The sequence below is a fragment of the Mesoplodon mirus genome (assembly GCF_964341445.2).
Source record: "Mesoplodon mirus genome assembly, chromosome: 6".
NCBI lineage: Eukaryota > Metazoa > Chordata > Mammalia > Artiodactyla > Ziphiidae > Mesoplodon > Mesoplodon mirus.
Window position 1 is genome coordinate 116369596 of NC_138982.1, and position 22378 is coordinate 116391973.

Below are 22378 nucleotides of genomic sequence, written 5' to 3' on the forward strand. Positions count from 1 at the left end.
AAGAAAGAGGTATACGGGTACTACTTAAAAACTGTCTTCCCAGTGAAGAAAAAAATTCATCTCTGGCTACTGAAAGGTTGGCACAGATATCTTTTTCTGTGTTGAAAGTTTAAATAGCTATCACAGCATTTCACAAATTTAAACTTGAATTGAAAAGCTTTTCTTGTCTCCAAAAGAAAAATAGTCACATATTACTTACGTAGTAATTACAGGCTATGCAGCTGCCCTACAGAGCTTTACTATAAATGTGTTAAGCATGAACCACTACACAAACCTTATTCAAATTGCATTAAATGTTAAGCCAAAGAAATGTCATCCTCCACACCACTCCACACAATCGCTTACACAAGAACAATGGCCATCTCCCTAGTCTGAGACCTAAATAATGTAATAGAATCAATGTTGTTGATTTAGGCTATGGTTGGGTAAGTCATTACCGTTATTCCTCACCAAGCAAAAAGGTCTCCTTCCCCCTCATTATGCATATGTGAAGCTTATGCTAATGCATACAAATCTAAGAGTGAATAAGCTTCTTTGAAATACCATCTAAAGATTGAGATTTAAAGAAAAAGTACATGGCTTCTATCACGATAAAAGTACTGACCTCAATTTCTACATTGCACTGATCCTTGCTTTAAGCCTTTCTAACATACAATTTAAAGCTTACACAGCATTTCCATTTGCCTAATACTTTAAAAATATTTAGCTGGTCACACAAAGCACTGTAGTCATATCATGCCAGTAACAGAAGAATAAAGAGGACAAACTTATGAAATGTTTTAAGGAAAGTTGGTAGAGGTATGATTTCGAAAAATTTCAACTTCGTCTTTAGAGGCCTTTATATCAGCCATTCTAAATAGGCAGTTTTAATGCCGTTGTTTGATTTGTATGTATTATTTGAGCTCAGAAGCAAATGAATATGGCAAGATTTGGAGAATATTGTGGCAAACAAAGCTGTCAGCTTTAACGACCTAACACCTAGAGCAATCTGGGAACAAATCAAACTGGGCTTAAGTTGTATTTTACCTTAATTCAAAGACATAGATGCATTAAAATGTAATACACCCTTACCACTTTCTACTTTCTCAACTTTTGTCAATAGGATCCTATTTAATGATTAAAAATATCAGGATCACCAGGGAGGTAATGTGAGTATCATGTAACCCCTGATAATCATGTGACAAAAAGGGCACTCTTCATGACTTTCTTCCTGAAGTCCCAGAAAGCCAGTCTAATCATGAGAAAACACTAGACAATCCCAAGTTTGGGGAACATTCTTAGGATATCTGTCCAGAACAGTCTTAGGATACTTAAGACTTGTCAAGGTCATAAAAACAAGGAAAGACTGAGAACCTGTCATAGAACAGAGGAGACTGGGAAAACATGACAACTTAATGCAATATCCTATAATATCCAACTAAAATACCCCAGGTAGGATCCTGGAGAAAAAGGAAGACTGGTGAAATCAAAATAACATATAAACTTTAATTATCATGTATCAGCATTTGTCTATTATGAGTTACAAATTTTTCATATCTGTTAAGATATTAACTATAGGGGAAACCAGGTATAGGGTAGATGGGAATTCTCTGTACTATCTCTGTAACTTTCTGTAAATTCAAAATTATTCCAAAATGCAAAATTTTTTTATGGACAGGCTATTTATTTCTACTAATTGAAAATTAATCTTTGTTTACAGTAATTTTACAGTATAATTAATCTCAGTCTTACATCAACATTTTAAAATTATACATGAAGTGCCCTCAAATTTGTGGAAAGTTATTGAGTATACACAGAAGATGGACTCCAATACCTCAATTCCATGACCTCTACTTGCTTTTCAACCTGCTTCCCCACTGAGAGAGTTTGAGGAGGCTCACATTCACTAACCTCTCCTAATAATATGCTTTAAAACTAGGTGTCTGACAGCAAAGTGAGAAAAGAAACATAGTCAACTTTCTCTACCATTTAGGCCAAAAAGCTAAGCAAAGTAAAATTTTCACTTGTCTCTTTCCTATAGATTGCAAAGAACCTGTCACTATTAAAAATGTTTGGTCCATTTGAAGCCAGTGTTGTTGATGATGTGACTTTAGAAAGTATAGTATCAGAGACCTAGGGATATGTAAAAATGAGATTTTGAAATGAATGTATAAATTCAGGAAAGAATCGATAGCAGTGCCAGTGAAAGCACAAAAAAACTCAATTTGATTTCTGTGAAAGCATGTTTACTTTCAGTCAGTTGAATGAAACCTAATTTCTTTTTTAGGAAAGAAGATTAGCAAAAAAAGCAGGATGTGAAACTTTTTGCAGACCCTGATTGTAGTAGGTGTGATGGCTGTAGTTTCAGAAGGTAGGACTAGGATGAAGTCAAAAGAAATCTTATAGCTAAATACGCTTGTTACATAGAAAAAAAAACATACTTGAATGATTTATTTGATCATAAAAGACAAGGTCCTGGGAGAATTTAGACTACAAAAAAGTTTTATTTTTATTTTTATAAAAGATGACAAGCATTTCTGGACTTACCCTAGAGAGTTGAGAGATTGGGTTTTGGGTTTGGTGATAAGAATAGAAAAGAGTTGGAAGAGAAGATCTCCATGAAGAGATGGCAAGTGAGAAAGTGAAAGGAAGTCCTTAAGTGAAAAATTCCCTATGTGGATAGCGATGTGCCTTTTCCTTATTGTATTGAATGAGATCCGTTGTTTACTGCAGACCCTACAGTCTGCTACACCCAGTAGCCATGGCAACAGAGCAGTAGTTGAAGGGGGCATTTGGGATGGGTGGGTCATTAGAAATTCAGCAGGAACAGAATGGCAGGCCTAGATGGGGTCAGGAGAAGAGAGTGCCTTAGGAATCCTTGATATTGGGGCATAATAGATGGAATGGAGGGTCAGGCATTTATGTGAAAATTCAATGAAAGAGTGACATCAAAAGCCTGGAGGACTTCAGTATATAAAACAGCAGATATCTGGCTTTCATATATAAAAATTATGTGTGAAAATAACATACCAAGATATGAGTGTTTGGTGGTACAATGGAGGCTCTCTTTTTCTTTTATAATTATTCAATGGTTATCTAACAATTTTCCATCCATATGATGTTCTTACCTTCCTCTTGGCAAGTCTGCATCATCCTTTTTCCACCGCACAGTTGGTTGAGGATCTCCTTGGACCTGACAACGAAACTCTACAGCTTCTTCCTCCAGCACCACCTGGTTAATTGGCCTCCTGAGAAATGCGGGTCGTTCTTAGGGAAAAAAAAAAAAAAAGTAAAATAAAATGAATGTTGTGCATACTTCAAGTGCATTACGAAAAAAAGCATATAAAATATGTGGTTTACTTTTGGTACATAGGTACCTAATTTTATAGCTCAACTATGTCTTGATAAGGCCTTACAGATCCAACGTAATTGTATAAGATAAAATATTTTTGGAACACATAAATAACTATGGTTTGCATATAAATCCATACAATCTGTTGGAAAATATTAAATTTAATCTTCTCTGAATTTCTGAGCTAAATCATGTGGAACTTGTCATAAAAAACCCTGAACAATGAATTCCAAAGAAACAAGGAAAGAGATGATTATCTTAATCCATTAAAATGACTCAGAGTGGGAAAACTGAAAGTTGAAACTAATGGAAAATATCAAAAAGGAAACAAATATTAATATTCCATCAAGAATTCTAGAGAAAACTAAAAACGTTGTGCTCTCAAGATGAGTATTATCTAAATTTTCTCACTAAGGCTATCCATTTGATAAGGACCCAATACTTCCATGAATATTTTCACTTCATATATGATTTTTTTGTGTCTTAAATTTTTAAAAAATCTGTCAATCTAATTTTTCTTAAATAAAAAACACTATCATTATTAATTATTGTAAACTATTTACTGTCACATACTTTGCTAAGGCTACTTCTAATTATCTTCTCCTAAGTGTTCCAGATACTTGCCCATTTTTATTTACTTAACTTTTCTGTTTATTTCTCTAGTATTCTGTTTTAGTGTTTCTGTCCTTTAGTCTTTTGTTGTTAATCTGTACCTAGCACTGTTAATCTGCATTCTAACACTCTTCTAAATAAAGCCTGGAAAAAATAAATTCCTGTCCATAAGAATCTTACTATTGAAGAGAAGTATAAAACAAAATGTAGTTTTACATATCTGTAAACACTTCAATCTCTTGTCTAGTTTCCTCTCTTTTTTATAATGATCTGATTCTGATACAGGAAAAATCACCATTTAAACTTTTCTTAGCCCATGTCTCTCAATCATAAGGAAGTCCAATATTGCTACTTACTGAAGTAGGAAGAGAAGTCAAGGAAAAGAAAAATGAAATCCATAGGGAGTTGACACAATTTATGGCCATATGGCCATATTTAGTCACTTAGAACTTTAGTTTCAAACCCAATTTAAGAATGTGAATACAGTGGCACAAAAACTGAAACATATTTAGCAAGAAATCTTTAAGGAAAATAAATCACATCAAATAACATATGCTGAGTATAGACTGGAAGTATATGATTTTACTGACTAAATAAAGACCCATATTTATGAAACAAATGTGTAAGCTACAAAAGCATATTTTACTGCAATAAAGTCAACCATCATTGGTATTCAGAAGGAAGACAACTGCATCTGTCCACAGGCAGCCGACAGTAGGGATCAAACTTTTCTTTAAACACAGACAGACATGCACATGCTCAAGTGTCTGTACACTGGGGCCCCCAAACCCCAAGCCATCAAACAAGGCTCATGGACTTTATCATGGAGAGGTTTTATAATGCAGGATTTAGAAATAATCCATATAGACTTGAGGGAAAAGTTTGCTTCAAAAGATTTTAGGTGGTCAGAAACAATTAGCAGTTAAGTGTGCCCCTTTGACCACAGAACAAATCTTCAAGTTGGATAGAATTACTTAGTGTTCTCCTTTGACCACTGGACGCTGTGTGCTCCAAACTATCTTAGTGCCTGCATAGTTCATATTGAGCTACTGTTTTTGGCAGTATGTAGGCAATAGGATCAGTATCTTCGTATGAGTGTTTGGAATATTAACAGAAAAAGATGAGTCATTAGCATAGAAAGCAGGATTGATTTCTTCTTTGCTATCACTTAGGGATATTCATCCAGCTTATCAAAAGCTGCAGTAACCCAATATTAAAAGAGATCCAAGCCACTGTTGATATCACTAATGAATGAGAAATCATCTGTCAGGCTATCTCTCCTTCTCCCTCCGATTTTAAAGAGGGAATTGTCCTAGAACTTGGCATATGGATGAGTAAGCTAAGAGAAGTCTTTCCCTCATCCACTCATTCATTCAGCACATGTTAATGCAGCTTCTCCTATGCCAGGTTTCGAGCTTGGTAGCTGGTGAAGAGCCAGCAGCTTGGTTTCATCAGAAAAGTGGTGAGAGATGAAACTAGTTAGTTGGTAAATGGTGAGACAATGATGGGCCTTCTATACCACGTCAAGGAATGTGAGCTCTGCCCTAAAGGTGATAGACAGATGTTGAAAGATTTTAACTAAGGAAGCAGCATTTTTAATAAGCATATGAAAACAATCATGTTGGCAGATCTGTGAAAAATGAATTAGAAGAGAATATGAAGCAGTGAATTAGGTCAAACAGTTACTGTAAGAAATTATTTCAGCTTAGAACTGACACAGTGGTTCTAGGGATATGGAAGAGGGAACAGAATGAAGAGATACCAGAACTGGGTGATCAATCAGATGTGGAAGGAAAGTCTAGAAAGATTCTTAGATTTCCATTTGGCAAACTGGAACAAAGTGGCAGGTAAGGTATGGATATGGTGTGTGACTGTGTCAATCCTTTCATTGCAGATATGGTAGATATGAAAAAAATGGACCCCTTACACTTAAGCCACTGTTAGCCTTCTGTTACTTGAAGTCAAATTCATTCATAATTAATATGGTAAAGGAGGCTACTTATATTACAGAGAGGAGAAAATAAATATGATTACATCTATAGACATAGAGAACCTGTGGATTAAAAAAATTCTAAATAAAGAAGGAATCACAAGAAACTTCTTAAGTATAATGAAGATATTTTATCAGAAACTAAATGCAAAAATTATTCTTTAAAAGTAATATACTAAAGTCATGCCTAATACAATCAGGAACAAAATGGACTTGCTGACATTAATAATCAGTAAGAAGAAGAAGGAAAGTGTGAGTATTGGAGAAGAACCAAAATAGTCATTACTTACAGACACTCCACAATACAAATAATACAGAACAGTAACTTTGATCATTGATAACTGTGACAAGAGATAAGAACAATATAGGATCATTGCAGCAATGCTGGCAGTATTGGAAAATCCGGGATTTTAGGATAAATTGTGGCAAAATCATACCTTGGGATGTTAATGCTATCTCTGCATCTCTCTCTCTAACATGGAAAATTTTCATGGCATGATGCTGACTACAAAGTAAATTGCATAAGAGTATATAGATTAGTTCCACTACCTTGGGATGTTAATGTTATCTCTGTATCTCTCTCTCTAACATGGAAATTTTTCATGGCATGATGCTGACTACGAAGTAAATTGCATAAGAGTATATAGATTAGTTCCACTAAAATACACATGAATATCTTCAGGCAAAGTTATTGTATGTTTCCCTTAACATGCCACCAGTCACAAAATTGCAACATATGAGTATAATTAGTTCAAAGAGCAAACTTTGAAAGCGTTGCCACAAAACTAAAATTATCTCTTCGTTCAGAGGACACCATTAGGGTCCTTGAGGATTTTTTTGTTATGATACCTGTTCTAAGTCCCACTGTCTTGTATGGAGACACGTGGAAGCACCTGATTTACAATTTCAAGAAGGAAGAAAGTTATGGGGTTCCCTGTTGCTGTTCTGATGAACGAAGTAGGGGTGGAGAACTTTGCAAGGAACTTTGTCTATTCTCTTCTGCCCTCAAGCAGAGTTTAGTTGCCTAGCAACTAGATAACCACAGGAGACTATGTTGTATAGAATTTTTGGAAGCCTAACATTGGTTTATGGTGGAAAATGCAATTCAACTGATAAAAAAAAAATGGACAATGCAAAGAATAACCCAGAAGAAAGTCATTTGCATATACATGGTACATCAGAAAGGGTTTTATACCTGAATGTATCTGAGGTTGTGCCTTCCAACAAAGTAACATTGAAATTTACCAATTCATTGGAATTTGGTCACAACTTTTAAAAAATTGTTCTGAGAATTTCCATAGCACCTGTTGCAGCAATTATCTCTAAATTGTGTTATTCATTATTTCAGTTGTTTTCTGCTAATTATATTAAGTTCATCTTCTACTTTGTAATTTTAACAGCCCACAACAAAACAGTATGTTAAAAACTGTAGGTTTGCTTAACATTTATTTAGATGGAAAGACATTTTTTGGTAGGAATTATTTTCAGTTTAATTAACTAGACTTTATTTCCAGAAAATCTGAGAATCAAAAATATGAGTATTCAAGACTAAATAAGTTATACAGGCAGAAATGTATTTTTAAATGCTCTGCCTTTGCAGGGGCTACTGCTACCATAGCCAAACACAAAACCACACCCCTTTCAGACGCAAATTACAAAAATTACAAGGAATTATCTTGGAGTTTACTGTTTTGTGTAAAAATCATCTGCAAATAATGTAGTTAGAAAGATTAGAAAGTAAGATGACAAGAGAAGCATCCAGCAAGTCGATAACTGACCACATTCAATACCCATTAATGCCCCATGAAGTTTGTACTCCATGAAGCTCTGTACAACTACAATAAATATACATGAAACATCTTGAACTACTGACTAACAAGCAAACCAAATTTTAAGGCATGTCAAAATAAGGTCACTGATTTTTCTACGTTGTTACCTTATGGCTGATCACACATTGAAACACAGGTAGACATCTCAAGGGCTATTTGCTGAAGGTTTATCAATGAGATTAGAGTCCCTCTGAATGGCCTGTCCCTTAATTATATAGCCATAGCGTGATCAGAGGCAATGTCTTTGCCAATGCAATTAACATTTTTTAATTGTGAGATTAACTGGATTTGAATCACCTGCATAGTTTACTTATAAAGTTAAACTCTCTTGAGATAGCAGTGTTCTTTGGCAGCGTGGTACTATGTAAAGTACAGGTCTCAAGTAGCCAGGTTAATTTAGTTCCAAATTGGCACTGTGGAAAATCCAGCTTCGTATGCAACTGTAATAAAATAAAATGCCAAGTCTCCTTGTGGTTACATCAATAATACTCAGAAAGCAAAATATTCACTTCAACCCCAAAACCATAAATCTGAAATGTGGTTGCATAATATCTCTTAACTTTCTTACTTACATGCTACAATGAAGGAAATTAAGTGTCCAGAGAACAAATTTCTTTCAACTGTATTCAGTCATTGACTATGGCTGTAAAATTGGCAAAGGCTGTGCTGTGACAGCTATTACTAGGACAACCTTAACAATTTAAAAATAAACTTTGCTTGACATTATAAAAGTAGCATTATGGCAATAATTATATAGGTAGAGTCCATTAAGTCCTCTAAGACCAAAGCTATGCAGTGAAAGCACATGAGACCTAACCACTGCTTGTAAATCTTATCTTAACTTCAGTTGACCCAGAAGGATCCGCCACCCAGTAGTGTCTATTACACTGGAAAGTGAGATGGCTAGTCGTAGTATGTCTCCTTTTTTAAATGGGTATGTGTGAGGGGCAGGGGGTTATGATAGCCATTGAATGTGAATTACTGTGCCCTTCCAATATAGACTGGATGATAATGATCAGTCTGCCTGACTGTGATTAAATAAATCCTTGCTGTACTAATTTCTCTTCTTGCCAAGAATTTTCTTTGTCTGAAAGAAACCATCCTGTGAAGCAAAAGCAAACATAGGTAAATATTCTCAGAGGGAAAAGAATGCCTTTCTCACCATGTTTTAGAGGCAAAGTTTCGTGTTATTGCTGATATGATATGAGAGTCTTACTGAAAGCAGGGGACCTGTCTATTCATTTCCCTACTCTATTTAAACACTCAGAGCCTGGCACATAGTAGGTGTTCAAAAGATATTTATTAAATAAGTGAACAAATGAGAAATATTTTGCTGTTTTAAAGTTTTCAAGTTAATATTATTTAAAAGAACTAAATTGCTCTTAACAATCACATTGATTTTATTAACACCTTATGTTTTAAATTCTTAAATGAAGGCCACAAGTTATCAATAACACAGAGATATTTCCTAAGGTTTGGTTCCGAGATTTCTTCCCTCATAGCTTTGTCTCACAGTATCTCAACTACACTCAGGCCATCAACTATTCTCTCTCACTCAATAACTGAATATCAATATAACCAGACCCAACCTCTATCCTCATCCCGAAGAAAATAGTCATCTGAAGAAAGCCTCCAGTGTAAAAGACAGAACAATGCAGGTGAGAGGTCAGGGAAAGGAACTTAGAAGAAAAGGAGGAATGCATCAGGAGAAAATTTTATTTAAGAAAAAGAATATTGTTAAAATCCTGAAATGCAAGATAAGGTAAAACATCCATGAAATAAGAACAAGATGCTATAAATAAGGAATATTTCAAGAAAAGAAAGATCTAGGAGATTTAACATCACATTAATGAATTTATGCTTGACAGAGAAATGGAATAGAAAAAAATGGACAGTATATTTCATTGACTTGTTTGAATAGAACGTTTTTAGATTGAGATTGCTCAGTAAGTGTCGAAACAGTAAAAGAAAAAAGTTCCAAAATGAGGCATGGTATTGAAACATTTCAGAACCATGGGATAAAGAGAAGGTACTAAGTAAAGTTTGGAAAGAGAAAAAAAAAAAGGAAAATGATCGCATAGGAATCAAAAGTACAGTAGACTCCTCAACAGTAATGATGGAAGCAAAATGATATTGAAGTGGCGACCTTAATATTTGGAGCAAAAATATTTTTTTAAACTTGAATTCTATAACCAGCCGAAGTATCCATTAAGTTTTGGATTGAATAAAGATAGCTTGGTCTGGAATGTGCTCTAGGCTCTAGGCAAGGAGAAATCAGGAGGGAAACCCTGTTTTGAATATAGGAGTTAAACAAGGAAAGAAAAATACAGGATATAGGAAACAGGGAATCCAGCATCAAAGGAAAGGGAAGATGAATATCAGAATGAAGTTTCTGGAGTAGATCTAAATAGAATCCAGCTTGGTTGGACTGGGCAGAAGTCTGACACCTCCAGGATGGCTGTAGCAAGAGTAGACTTAATAGCTAAATAGAATTTAGAGAATTTTAAACCTTCTGTTGAAGATTTCAAGACGAACTCATGACAGGCATAGATAAACATAAGTAAAAGGAAAAATGGATTTATTATTAATTCAAAGAAGACCAAATATAGTGCCAGAAAAGTAATGCCATTATAATAGCATAACACTTAGCTCACAGTCAATATTTACAAGGTTATAATAACTTAAATTCTAAATATTAATATAGTCAATGTTTCTAAAGTCAATATACTGAAAAGACAAAGAAGGGAAAAGACAGAAAGAAGGGAAAGTACAGGTGAGAAGTTGGGGAAGGGAGTATAAGTGGGTCAGATCATCATCTTCCCAAATAAGAAGTTAAAATGTATAAAATTGCAGAATAAGCACATAGAAATATGGAAATAAATCCCAGAAGAAAAAGATAAAACAGGCTTACAGGAATGTTCAAAGATGAGAAATGTGCATGTGTGTATGTGTGTTGGGAGGAGGGAAGGTTGCAAGCTCTTTCTGTATTTCATCATAAGTTTTGCAATACTTCTAATGTCTATTAGAAATGTAACACAGAAAATATTTTTTCATGTATTACTTTTACAAACATTAGGAAAAAAAATCTTATTTTTAGTTGCTTTTTAATGATAGTAAATTCTAGATAACAGATATCCCAAACCTATCCATAACTGGAAATTTAATTATGTACTTCAACTCTAGTTTCTCTGTCTTCAGGATCCCTAGAATTTAATTAACATATGTAAATTGCTACAAAGTATTCTTTATGAAGACATCTAGACTGGGCCATAGATTTTAGTATCCTTCTACACTGTGATACCTACTTCTAATTTTTAGATTTGGTACTGCCACTTAACTAGGATGTTACTTTATGGTCAGCAAATATTAAAGAAGAACAAACAGCATAGATGATTCAGAGAGTATGGCAGAGTAACATTTTGAAAATTAAGTCACACTGATTAAGACTTTTCCTAAAGTGAAGATTTTTAAAGCATAATTTGCAATTTTCAAACTAAAAAACTTCTAAGTCCAATCCCACTTATTAAAGAGTCAAAATACTTGTAGATGGCTATTGTATTGGTAAAGACCCTTTAACCTTTTCATTGGTTTCCTTGCCATTATAAGTGAATTATATTTTTGAACAATTAAATATCATCAGTTACTTTTTCTGTATTACATATCTTAAAGATGGAGTTGCAAAGGACATTTAAAAACTTCCATTTAAAAGCTGGAAGAGTACAGAGTTGTCATAGTAGCCAGAGCTTTAGAGGCAGAAGTGTTGCTACATGAAAATATAATTGAGAGAGGAGAGGTAAACTGTCATGAACCAGTTTTACGTTTATAAACCTCCCACCAGAGATAGAATATCTAACAATGATGAAATACAGATAGGTTTACTAGAAAACATTTTCTGTATATAGGGCATCAAAATAAACTAAAGAAGGCCTCATTATACATAGCACACTAGTTATTTTATTTTCTCTAAGAATTGGGGAATCAAGGTACAGGAAGGGGTCTTTCCCATGCAATACTTGTCACAATCTTGATTTAGACCATCACTACTCTTTTTATGTTTTAATTCTAGGTTTGGATGTTGTTTTCTTATCAATTATGGAATTCTGGTTTTTCCCTCAACTTAATATTGTACTTAGGTCAGTTCTGACTAGTTTACACCATGAGATAAATGTTTCTCAGCTTCCTAAACAAATTGTTCCAGAAGAACTGCCTGTAGACAAATTCAATCTTTTTGGTTTATAGCTACTTTCAAAATAATTTAGAAGTCCCCCCTGTAACTCCTGACATATTTAGGGATATCCTGTAGTTCTCATCATGTTTTTAGAGAAAGTAGGGTGAATATTTCATAACACAAGTCACATTTGTAAGTCTAATTGCTTGGGTAATAACACTAAACCCTTTCAATTTTCTTCTGAAGGCAATATATAATGCTGTAATGAAACATATTTCTGCTCCAAAGCTGGTGGTAGCTACAGAAGAATAGAGATGAGTGTTTCTTTAAATAGAATAGCTGTACTTGTGGGTTTTCAATGCTAATGTTCAGTGACCGCTAATTTCATATCTTAGCAGGCAAAACTGTATTTTATTCATTACGGAGTAAAGCACATTTTGAGACTCTTATACATAGATAACTGCATAAAATGTAAGGGCAAACTGATATTGTCTGAGCTCTCTGTAGGACAGAAATTTACATGCATACTTTGAACAGTTTTATTTTTACTGTTCAATTCCTTTAATGAATTATGGGATACTGATTTTGTCATTTGGGACTTCAAGCTGCTTAGTATCCACAAGGAGTATTACCAGAGATTACCTGATACTCAGAGCAATTGAAAAGAGAGGCCTGCACTCTAGTACATATTCATAAACCACCCCTAACACTCTAAATGTAATGGAAACCATAATATGGCTCTTTTTTTTTGCATCGCAGCATGGGATCCCTTTATACCACGGGTGGCACATCCCAAACTGCAAAAGAAGTTTCTTTAGGGATGTATGCCAGATTCTGATGCTACCTCAGTGTGTTCTGGAGTAATGACATAGGATCTTATCATACCATGCACAGATTCAGAAGATTATTTTACTGGCACACACAAAAAAGTAATTTGAAATTCACAATTATCTCTTGCATTTAAAAAAGAAATCATAATATCTGCAAAAGTGACTCTTTTATTCATATATATAGAGAGATAGATATACACATGCATCTATATATGTGTGTGTATATACATATGTGTATGTGAGTGTGTTTGTGTGTATACATATATATTTCCATACAGATACTTGAATGGGACTTCAATGGGACTTCAGTGTCATCTAAAGGAATGTTTCATTTTCCAGCATCTTTAGGATCCCCATTTTCCCCAATTTTCTTCCATTGTATTTCTCTTTCAATTTTCCACAGCTGCCCTGTAGCATTTTCTTTACTTTCGTTTAATTGGCCATCTTTACTACCTCCAATTTTCTCCTTCCTAATGCATTCTCCACTATTTCTGTGATACAGATCTAATCACGTTTTTACTAACTAATTGAATTACTCCAGCTAAAGAGTCCTTTGTTTTTTTTTTTTTTTTTTTTTTTTTTTTTTGCGGTGTGCGGGCCTCTCACTGTTGTGGCCTCCCCCGTTGCGGAGCACAGGCTCCGGATGCGCAGGCCCAGCGGCCATGGCTCACGGGCCCAGCCGCTCCGCGGCATATGGGATCCTCCCAGACCGGGGCACGAACCCGTATCCCCTGCATCGGCAGGCGGACTCTCAACCACTGCGCCACCAGGGAGGCCCAAGTCCTTTGTTTTTTAAGTTGAAGAAACATGAATATTATAGCAAAATAGTTGATCAATTTTTTTCTAATTTTGATTGCGTGTGTATAACTAGCAAGCTAGTCTTTTTACCATGAGGTAAAACTGCAAATAGCTCAATCTGAATTTTTTTAAATTAGAAAACAAGTGAAATGGCTATACACTGCACTCTCTAATTTTTAAAAACCTTACCCTGTGTCATGCACATAATAAATACTTGATAAATGCATCACAATGGAACGAGTGATAAACTTTAAATGTATATAATCTCTCAAATAGATTTTGAGAAAGGACAGTTTTTTACATCCTGATGAAAGGCAAAATCCTATAAATATATATGAATAATGTAGGTAAATTAATGTTTCAAAAGTTTAATTTTCTTCACATCAAAGATTTCAGCTGAAAGACAGAACTAGAAAACAAGACAATTCTAGTCTATTGAGCTCACCACAAGTCATAAGTAACTGTCCCTGTATGGCCTGGTGTTTGGTATTAGCAAAAATATTTAAAGGAAAAGGAAAAGTAGGTAGTAAATAGCAATTTATAATTTAAAAGAGAGTTTTACCAAAGACAGTCAGCTCTGCTGGATCACTGTCTCTTTCTCCCACCATATTGGTGCCAACACAGGTATACATGCCTGCATCACTTTTCCTGGTATTGGAGATCATTAGTTTTCCACCACGGATCTGTTAAAATTGAAAAGAAAGAAAATGGAAAGGAAAAGAAACAGAGAAAGAAAGGTCACTAATAAATAATTTTAAATATTTAAGCACATTTTTTTTTTCTCTAAAAGAAATAGCTGAGTGTCTAAGACACAAAACTCTCCCACTATTTTGGCATCTGCGTGTATACTTTCTTCTCTTAAATTCACCCTCAATATAAGCCCCCATATTCCCTTTCTAGAGAATGCTTCTTTAAGGTAGCCTTCCTCTCTCGTTCCTGGTCCTATTTTGAATCTTGAGACTGCCCCCATTAAACCACAGTGGTTGGTCTTCACTCTGAGATTCTGTTGAATGAATTTCTATTGACATTTGTCATCAGAACGAAGTACTAGACATCTGCTTTGGATAATATAATGAAATCTAATTGACTCAGAGGAATTCAGTGAGTATTTGTTGAGTACCTCTATGGGTTGGGTGGTGTTCTAGGCTTTTGAGATTCAATAGTCAACCAAATAGTAAAAATCTCTGCTTTCATGGAGTTTACATTTCAATTGTTAGTATTAAAATTATCTTTGCCTCATCTTAACTGTATTTATGAGATAATTTTTGAAGAGGAGGTCAGGTTGAATAAAAACAAAACTTTTTTTTGAATGATGAGTATGACTTGGTACAAACCATTGGCTTCTAATATGTGGTCCCTAAATGTTTCTTAAATGAGAAGCATTTTTGTTTGAATAAACAAATGTAATAATGTTAAAATGTCTGTTAGTTAAAGGGTACATTAAAGCAGAATAAGGTTTTCAGTAAGTGAATCATCAGCTTATAGCTTCTTTTCCAATTAAAAAAATTTTTTATTATTTATCTAGTTCAACAATCTTAACTTTACAATGACTGAGTGTTCTTAAAGAGATATGAGATAAGAATATGCTGGTTTCCTCCTTTAATTTTAATTTCACAGGCAGACAAAACTCAAGTAGGTACGTTTTCATCAGATTTATTCAGTCTCTAAAACTAGCCATGTCATAGAAAGGGATTTTCAACATTTTTTTTTACTTAGGAAGAAAACATAGTCAACCTATTCTCAACTGTATGCAGTAGAGCATAATAAATGATAGGTTTAAACCATGGAGGCCATTTCTCCTTTTCCCGAAGCTGAGTGTGACAATATGAATTGATTTGATTTGACCAGTGGAACTAAAGCAACATTTCACCAGAAGAAAGGCACTCACATATAGGGACTTGCCTTCTCTTGCTGCAGTTGGAACCCTGAGACCTGTATGAGAACTAGCCCGAGCTAGCCTGCTGGAAAATGAGAGGCCGTGAGAAGAAGAACCAAGATGGCCAGCTGAGAGACAGTCAATGGCCAGCCATGTGAGTAAAGTTATCCTAGATCATCCCAGCTGCCAGCACACGTTTAAACAAGCCACAGAAGCATGAGAAAGCCTAGCAAAGATCAACCAAGCTAGCCCAGAGCAAAGAACTGTCAGCTTACCCACAGAATCATAGTGTAAATGCAATGGTTATTATAAATTATGGTATTTTGGGGTGATTTGTTACAAAGCAAAAGCTAAATGATTACAAACATGAAAAAGAAGATCTTGAACAGGAGCACATTTTCATAAGTTTGGTACCCGAGCACAGACCATCGGGAAACAAATTATCTTTCACTGTAGATCCTCACAGTGTCAACAGTTCAAGCCAGAATCATATGGAATATGTTGTGATCTTTTGCATGGCCTCTCTCGTCCTGTGTTATGATGTAATCGCAATGTACACATAAGAATAAAACCTCATTTATAAGATATTTTTAAAGAGAACAGACACCCAGAAAATATGGACTTTTTTATAGAAATGGTACATTTGTTTCGTTGAGACATTATTTTAAATAAAATATATTAATTCTCAGTTATTGTACTGAGTATAAAAATTATAGTAAGAACCATGTCAGAAGGTTGAGGCATTATCTACTATTTCAGTGGACTGCTCTCACAAACTTCACATACACATGTTGAATGGATCCTCTGAAAAAATAAAATAACTAGATGCCATTTCTCTACCTTTTTACCATTTTCTGGGTGTTCCATTTTGAATATTAATTGACTGATTAGCCTGATCATCCATTTCCCTTGAAAACAGACTATTTTTCTACAAGGGTTAAACTGCAAAACCGGGCAGTTATTTTTACACTGATTTTACTTTCTATCTCTTAAACTTTGAAATGAGTTCTCATATAATATTTTAGTTATAAATATTACATTGGCAAAACTGGAAAAGAGCTTGAAATATTTATCACCTCAAATTATTTCCTCTTATAATTCTGAAAGTAGTATGAAAAGAAATGTTATAGTTAATACAGTTTATGGCTACATTTACACTTTGACACTTATGTATTGCATGATCAACAGACGTATTTGGAGATTTTAAAAAGAGCTTCGACATCACTATTCTACTGCAAAGATATATTTACATATTCACATTGGTCCAGTTATTAATATATCATATACACTTGATTTATATAATATTTGACTCTTTGAAGCCTCATTCCAAAGTTTTTATTTTTGGTTATCTTTTTTCAGTCCTTTCAATACAGTGTAAATAGTAATTAGCACTCAAATACAGTTCTACAACTTTATTAACAATAAATAATAAATAATATAAATAAAATATTATAAATAATATAAATAAAATAATGAAATACGTCAATTTTAAGCCTTGATATTCAATTTCTCTAGGGGTCCATTTTAGTTTAACTCACACTTATTCTTTCTTCCTTGTCATCAATTCGAATTTTATCTTTTTTCCAGTAGATGGTGGGTTCTGGGTGTCCCCGGGGAGGTTGGCACTCCAGGATTGCAGGCTCTCCAGCTGCCACTACAACATCTGTGGGATTTTGCCGGAAGTCATCTCGTAACACTGAAGAAAAACAATTGTAGTAAAAGAAAACTCAATGACAGTAACTTTAGCTTTCCCTTGCAAAAGGTAACTTCAAGTCTTAACTTACTTTGTTCTAATAAAATTTACTGGCATTTACTGAGAACAGAACCATGCCCATCTTAAAATATGTTAGAGCCAATCTAAGCACTTCATCAACAGGGAAATGATTAACTATGATTATGAACCTTTGCTATAAAATCTGAGTTTAAAATGAGATAAGCCTAAAGAAAATAAGATGAGACACATTCATGATATAGTTTTGACATTTAATACAAACTCAAGGTACAAAACTGTTTATGCAGTATGACCCCATTTTCTATTTAAAAAGCATATACGTATACATACGTGTATATAAATGCATTAAAATAAGTTGTTATGCTTGTTATACTTAAAGCCCTGAAACAAGTCATGTGCACGTGGTCTGGGAGCATGTATGCCTGTTCAGTCTGGGAGGGGAAGTGGGGTGAGAACTCCTTGAGAAAGCCCTTTCTCGTGACATGAATATGGACAAGATCCACACTGCTTTCATTACACTTCTGAAGATAGACTCATTGTTCACCCTTGCAATGCACTAGCACCCACATACACAGGGCTACATTTTCATTCTGTCTGCATCTCCACCTGCCGAGCGACATCTGGGCAGCGTGACATTCGGAGCAGAGATATCCCTTATAGCGGTTTTGCCAGTCTGAATTTCCCCTCCTTTCATTAGGAGAACAGCAGGTTGGACCTCCGTTGTAACCTCCGAAAATCTGGCATGCCTGGCTCTCCAAATGTCACCTGTCTATCTGTGCACTTTTCTTCCCCTGGCAAAATGAAAAGCCTGGAGAAATGACTCGGTACTATCAGACTGAAGAATGCTGGTTTTATTTAGCAAATAAGGACTATATCTATTTTAGGTAAACATTAGAAAAAGCAGTTGAGAAAACAGGTGAAGGAGAATTAAAGGGTACAAGCTACCAGTTATAAAATAAATAAGTTACAAGGAAGTAATGTACAGCACAGGGAATATAGTCAATATTTTATAATAACTTTGTAAGGTGTGTAATCTGTGAAAATATTTAATCACTACTTGTACACCTGAAACTAATATAATATTGTAAGTCAACAATACTTCAATAAAAAAATGCAGTTGAGACCAGCTAATATACCATATAACACAATTGCCTCTGCTTTTTGTAATTGCCTTGACTTTTCCTATTTGATATTCTAATACAGACAAGGTTTTTCCCAATGTACGTTGGGGTAAAAAAATAACCCCCCAACACAAATATATGCGTGTATATGTATGTGTGTTATTCATGTGTACATATATATACACACACCTGCATACATATATACATATGAACACACACATACATTTTCTAGATATAAATTGGTCAAGCTCTTTGAAATTGGTCAGCTATTTGAAATCAAAATTGGACAGCTTGTGCTAGCTTGTTATGTAAATCATCTGCTGCAAATGTGGATTAGGTCAAACCAACTGCCTTTCATGTCCTGTAATGAGACCCACTTCAGCACTCTGCTTCTTTGTTGGGCCAAGTCTCCAGGTTAATTGTCATTTTCCAAATAAATAAAAATCCCCTGTCCTGAAAATAAGTCCAGAGAGACAACTGAGTGACTTTTAAGGCTTTGCTTTTCTTGTCTCCTACAACATGGTTTTCCATCTTAATGAAGTCATGCCCTTTATGAGATTAGAGAACCTTGTCTCCTATTGAAGGAGCAGTAAGAAAGAATTCAGCACAAATTGCTCACTCTTAGTTTATAAGCTGATTAATTTACTGCTTTAGCTGCTGAGGAAATGTGTTCCATTTTAGCACAATGAACTGCACATTTTTCGGTTCTGTTGTCTAACTGTCAAGAAAGATGTGATTTATATGCATAGGGGTTTGCTTCTGAATGGGCTGAGAGAAGCGTGCATTTAAATGTGATGTTCAGACAGCAGGGTAAGAAGGGGTTAACACTGGTTCCCTACTGCAGGTAAATCCTCAAGGTAGAGCAAGCTGGTGAGTCATTTATATTCTGAATACAGAACAGCTGCCTATTTATGCAATGTTAAGACCCGAAAAAATATGGTAACAGGGTGGTGAGCACCCCTACAATATCCGGTACTGACAGCAAATGGTGTTTTGGCAGGCTCTCAATCTAGTCCAAAACGACACATCTGGCCAGTTGGAGAACCTTCTCCGGAACTGGTCTACTGACAAGTAAGCCAAAAAGCCTCTGATCAAATGGTACTTAAGACCACTGCAAATGATTCATAAACACAGTATTACATCAATCTTCAACAAGCTAAATTAAGAGAGAGAAAAAAAAAAGTCTTTTGATATGGGGGATAAAAAGGAGAAAAATAGCATAACAAACTAGGGGCTGCTGCCCTTAAACAATATAACGTGTGTTTATGGCATTGACAAAAAAAGAAAATGACTCCAATTTGCAAATGAAGCCAAGAAATCTAACATCAACTGTAATTTTAGGGTTTCGGACTATTCACCCAGAGAGTAGAGTGAGATAATAATATAATTGGTAATGTACCCTCTTCAACTTGTAAAATGCTCTTTGGGGTTTCTAGAGTAATTCATTTTTGCTTAGTGATACCATTTCTTTTACCCATTTCTTTTACATCTTTGGGGGTAATAAAATGTGTTTCTTCTCTCTCTCTCTCTCTCTCTCTCTCTCTCTCTCTCTCAAATAAAACATTCAAGAGAAAAACAACCCTTTCAGCAGGTTCTAGCACAGCAAACAAATATAGAATCTGTCTTAGGAAATAGAAAGTCATTTTTCCTCATCTCAAATTGTATAAATGTTCTGATACCTGCTTCTGTGTTTCTGAGGTTTGTAAACCCATTCACAAATGTAAACAAAATAAAATGAAATATTTATTGTTTCCAAATTTTTGCTAATTATTCATTTCTGTCTTGGATTTTGCCCTCTGCTTTATGGCAAGTGATAAAAAATAGAAGGTGTTCTCTACAGTAAAGGATTTATGTATGTTAGATAATGGGAACTAAAACAGTCCTGTAAATGTAAAAAAGCAAAGCAAGTCCAAATTGAGTCTATATATTTTTTCTCATTAAGCTCCTATTCTAGAAAGAACTGGGAGCCATATTTTCAATGTGACTTGACAAGTAAGCCAAAACAAGAACATGCAGCAATATGTGTTTACCTAAAGCTCCAAACAAGTCTTTAAATAGGGTGAAGATAAATAAACATGATGAACTGAAAAGAATCTGGTTAAAAAGACAAAAGCTGGGGGCAGGGTAGAGGTAAGTTGTACTTTAAAGAAAAAAAGATATAATAGGTACACTTTTGATATAGTACTTGCTTGCAGATCTAAGTTTAGAATACAAGGGTTCAAATCTCCCTGTGGGAAAAATAGAAATCTAGTTGGCTAGAACCCAAGTATTCATTTCTCTATATGAGCTGAAAACACAAATGAGACTTCACTAAGCTAGTCATAACCTGGGTTAGACTTGAATTTTTTTTTACATTGACATGCACGGTGACTTAGAAAGTTATTCTGGAAGATCAATCAATTCTGAATTACTACTGTGCTTGATATGATAGAGTTCCTATTCATGACGTAAAGATTTGTAACAAATTAATTCAATTCTACAGGAAGACACTGAATACTACAATGTGCTTGGCAGTGTCTTATAAAATGGTTAAGGAATACTGTATAAAACAGAAATGACATGACGGTGCCTGTGGTAGGTTTGTTCTCTAATGCTCCGCAATAACCTCTCCCTCTTGGTATTTATTTCTTTATCTCATCCCCTCCCCTTAACTGTGGGCTGGACCTGGTGAAATGCCTTTAATGAAGTGATGGAATGTCATTTCAAAAAGTAGGTTACAGGGGTTTCCCTGGTGGCTCAGTGGTTGAGAGTCCACCTGCCGATGCAGGGGACACGAGTTTGTGCCCCTAAAAAAAAATTAGGTTACAAAAGGTTGTAAGTTTCATCTTTTTGGTTCTGTCTGTCTTTCTGTCTCTCTCTCTCTCCCTCTCTCCTCGTGTGCTTCCTCTGATCATGCAAGATGCCACACTGCTCGATGTAGAGGCCCATTTGGCAATGACCCGAAGGCAGCTTTCAGCCAACGGTAAGCAAGGAACTGAGGCTTCAGTCCACATCCCTTGAGAGCTCAAATCCTGCCAGCAACTACTGAAATTCGGGAACAGAAACTTCTGCAGTTGAGCCTTTACATGAGACCACGGCCCTGACCAACATCTGCATTGCAGCGTTGTGAGAGATCCTTAGCAGAAGACTAAGTTAACTCGTGTCTGGGTTCCTGACCCACTGACAGTTAGAAAATAAATGTGTGTTGTTTTAAGCTACTACGTTTTGTGGTAATTTGTGATACAGCAATAGGTAACTAATACAGTGCCCTGAAAACAGCTTCACATCTAGGTATCCCTTTAGAACAGACCTCTTGGACACTTGCTTCTTACTGTCTCACATTCTTTAGCTCACCAAGTCCTCTCCTTTCTGTCCTAATTCAATAGTTCTCAAAATTCTTTTTTTGCCTCAGTCAACAGAGACAAGGCAAATCATTACTCTGACATTTCATCATTTTAAAATAAATTAGCAATAATAATGAAATGAGACTGCATAATTAGCAGACTTCTGAAAGATACATTTCTGTCTTACAACCTACACATGCTTCCAAGCAGTTATTAAAAATGTAGAGCCTAAAACATTATGGATGAAAGTATTCATACACACCATCAGATAAAAAGACCATCCGCAACAAATTAAACTGATCATGGGAAAGGTAATTTTAAAAGAGATAGGTAATTAAAAGCATAGTTAGCAGCAGTTGAAACCTCTGGCAACTCAAAGCAACGCTGATCACAAGGCTTTCCATGCCAGCAGGATTTCTCTCTGTATGTGCACCTGAGCTGTCAGAGCTGTGCATCAAGAGACTTCTCAGTAGAAGACTGACGACTGGTTCCAAGAGATGCCCATCCAGTGCATATTTCAGTTTAAGAATACAAAATTTGAGTAAATCTTGATACTTAAAAGGACCATCAGAAGCATTTAGTCATGCATAATATATGAAATAACAAGAATTTTTTTAAACTTGCTTTTTTAAATCAGCAGCACACACAGTAACACTTTGATCTCCCTATTCTAAAAGTAATTGCCCTACAATAATAGCTAATATTTAATGAGTACACACTATGTGCAAAACCTGGCATCATGGACATGTCATAGGTCATTCGGAATGA

At 35.1% G+C, this 22378-nt stretch overlaps 1 protein-coding gene across 1 annotated transcript in view; it reads right to left on the reverse strand.

Moving 5' to 3' along the window:
- The window catches only part of ROBO2 (roundabout guidance receptor 2), a gene marked incomplete at its 3' end in the record, with an annotated part of 582226 nt that overhangs the window by 141737 nt on the left and 418111 nt on the right, over positions 1 to 22378 (reverse strand). Inside the window, exons 3-5 of the mRNA XM_082624487.1 lie at positions 16973 to 17130; positions 14121 to 14241; positions 3108 to 3246 (exon numbers count right to left, since the gene is read on the reverse strand). Of these exons, the coding sequence (XP_082480613.1) occupies positions 3108 to 3246; positions 14121 to 14241; positions 16973 to 17130 (418 nt within the window). The remainder of the gene's footprint in view (positions 1 to 3107; positions 3247 to 14120; positions 14242 to 16972; positions 17131 to 22378) is intronic.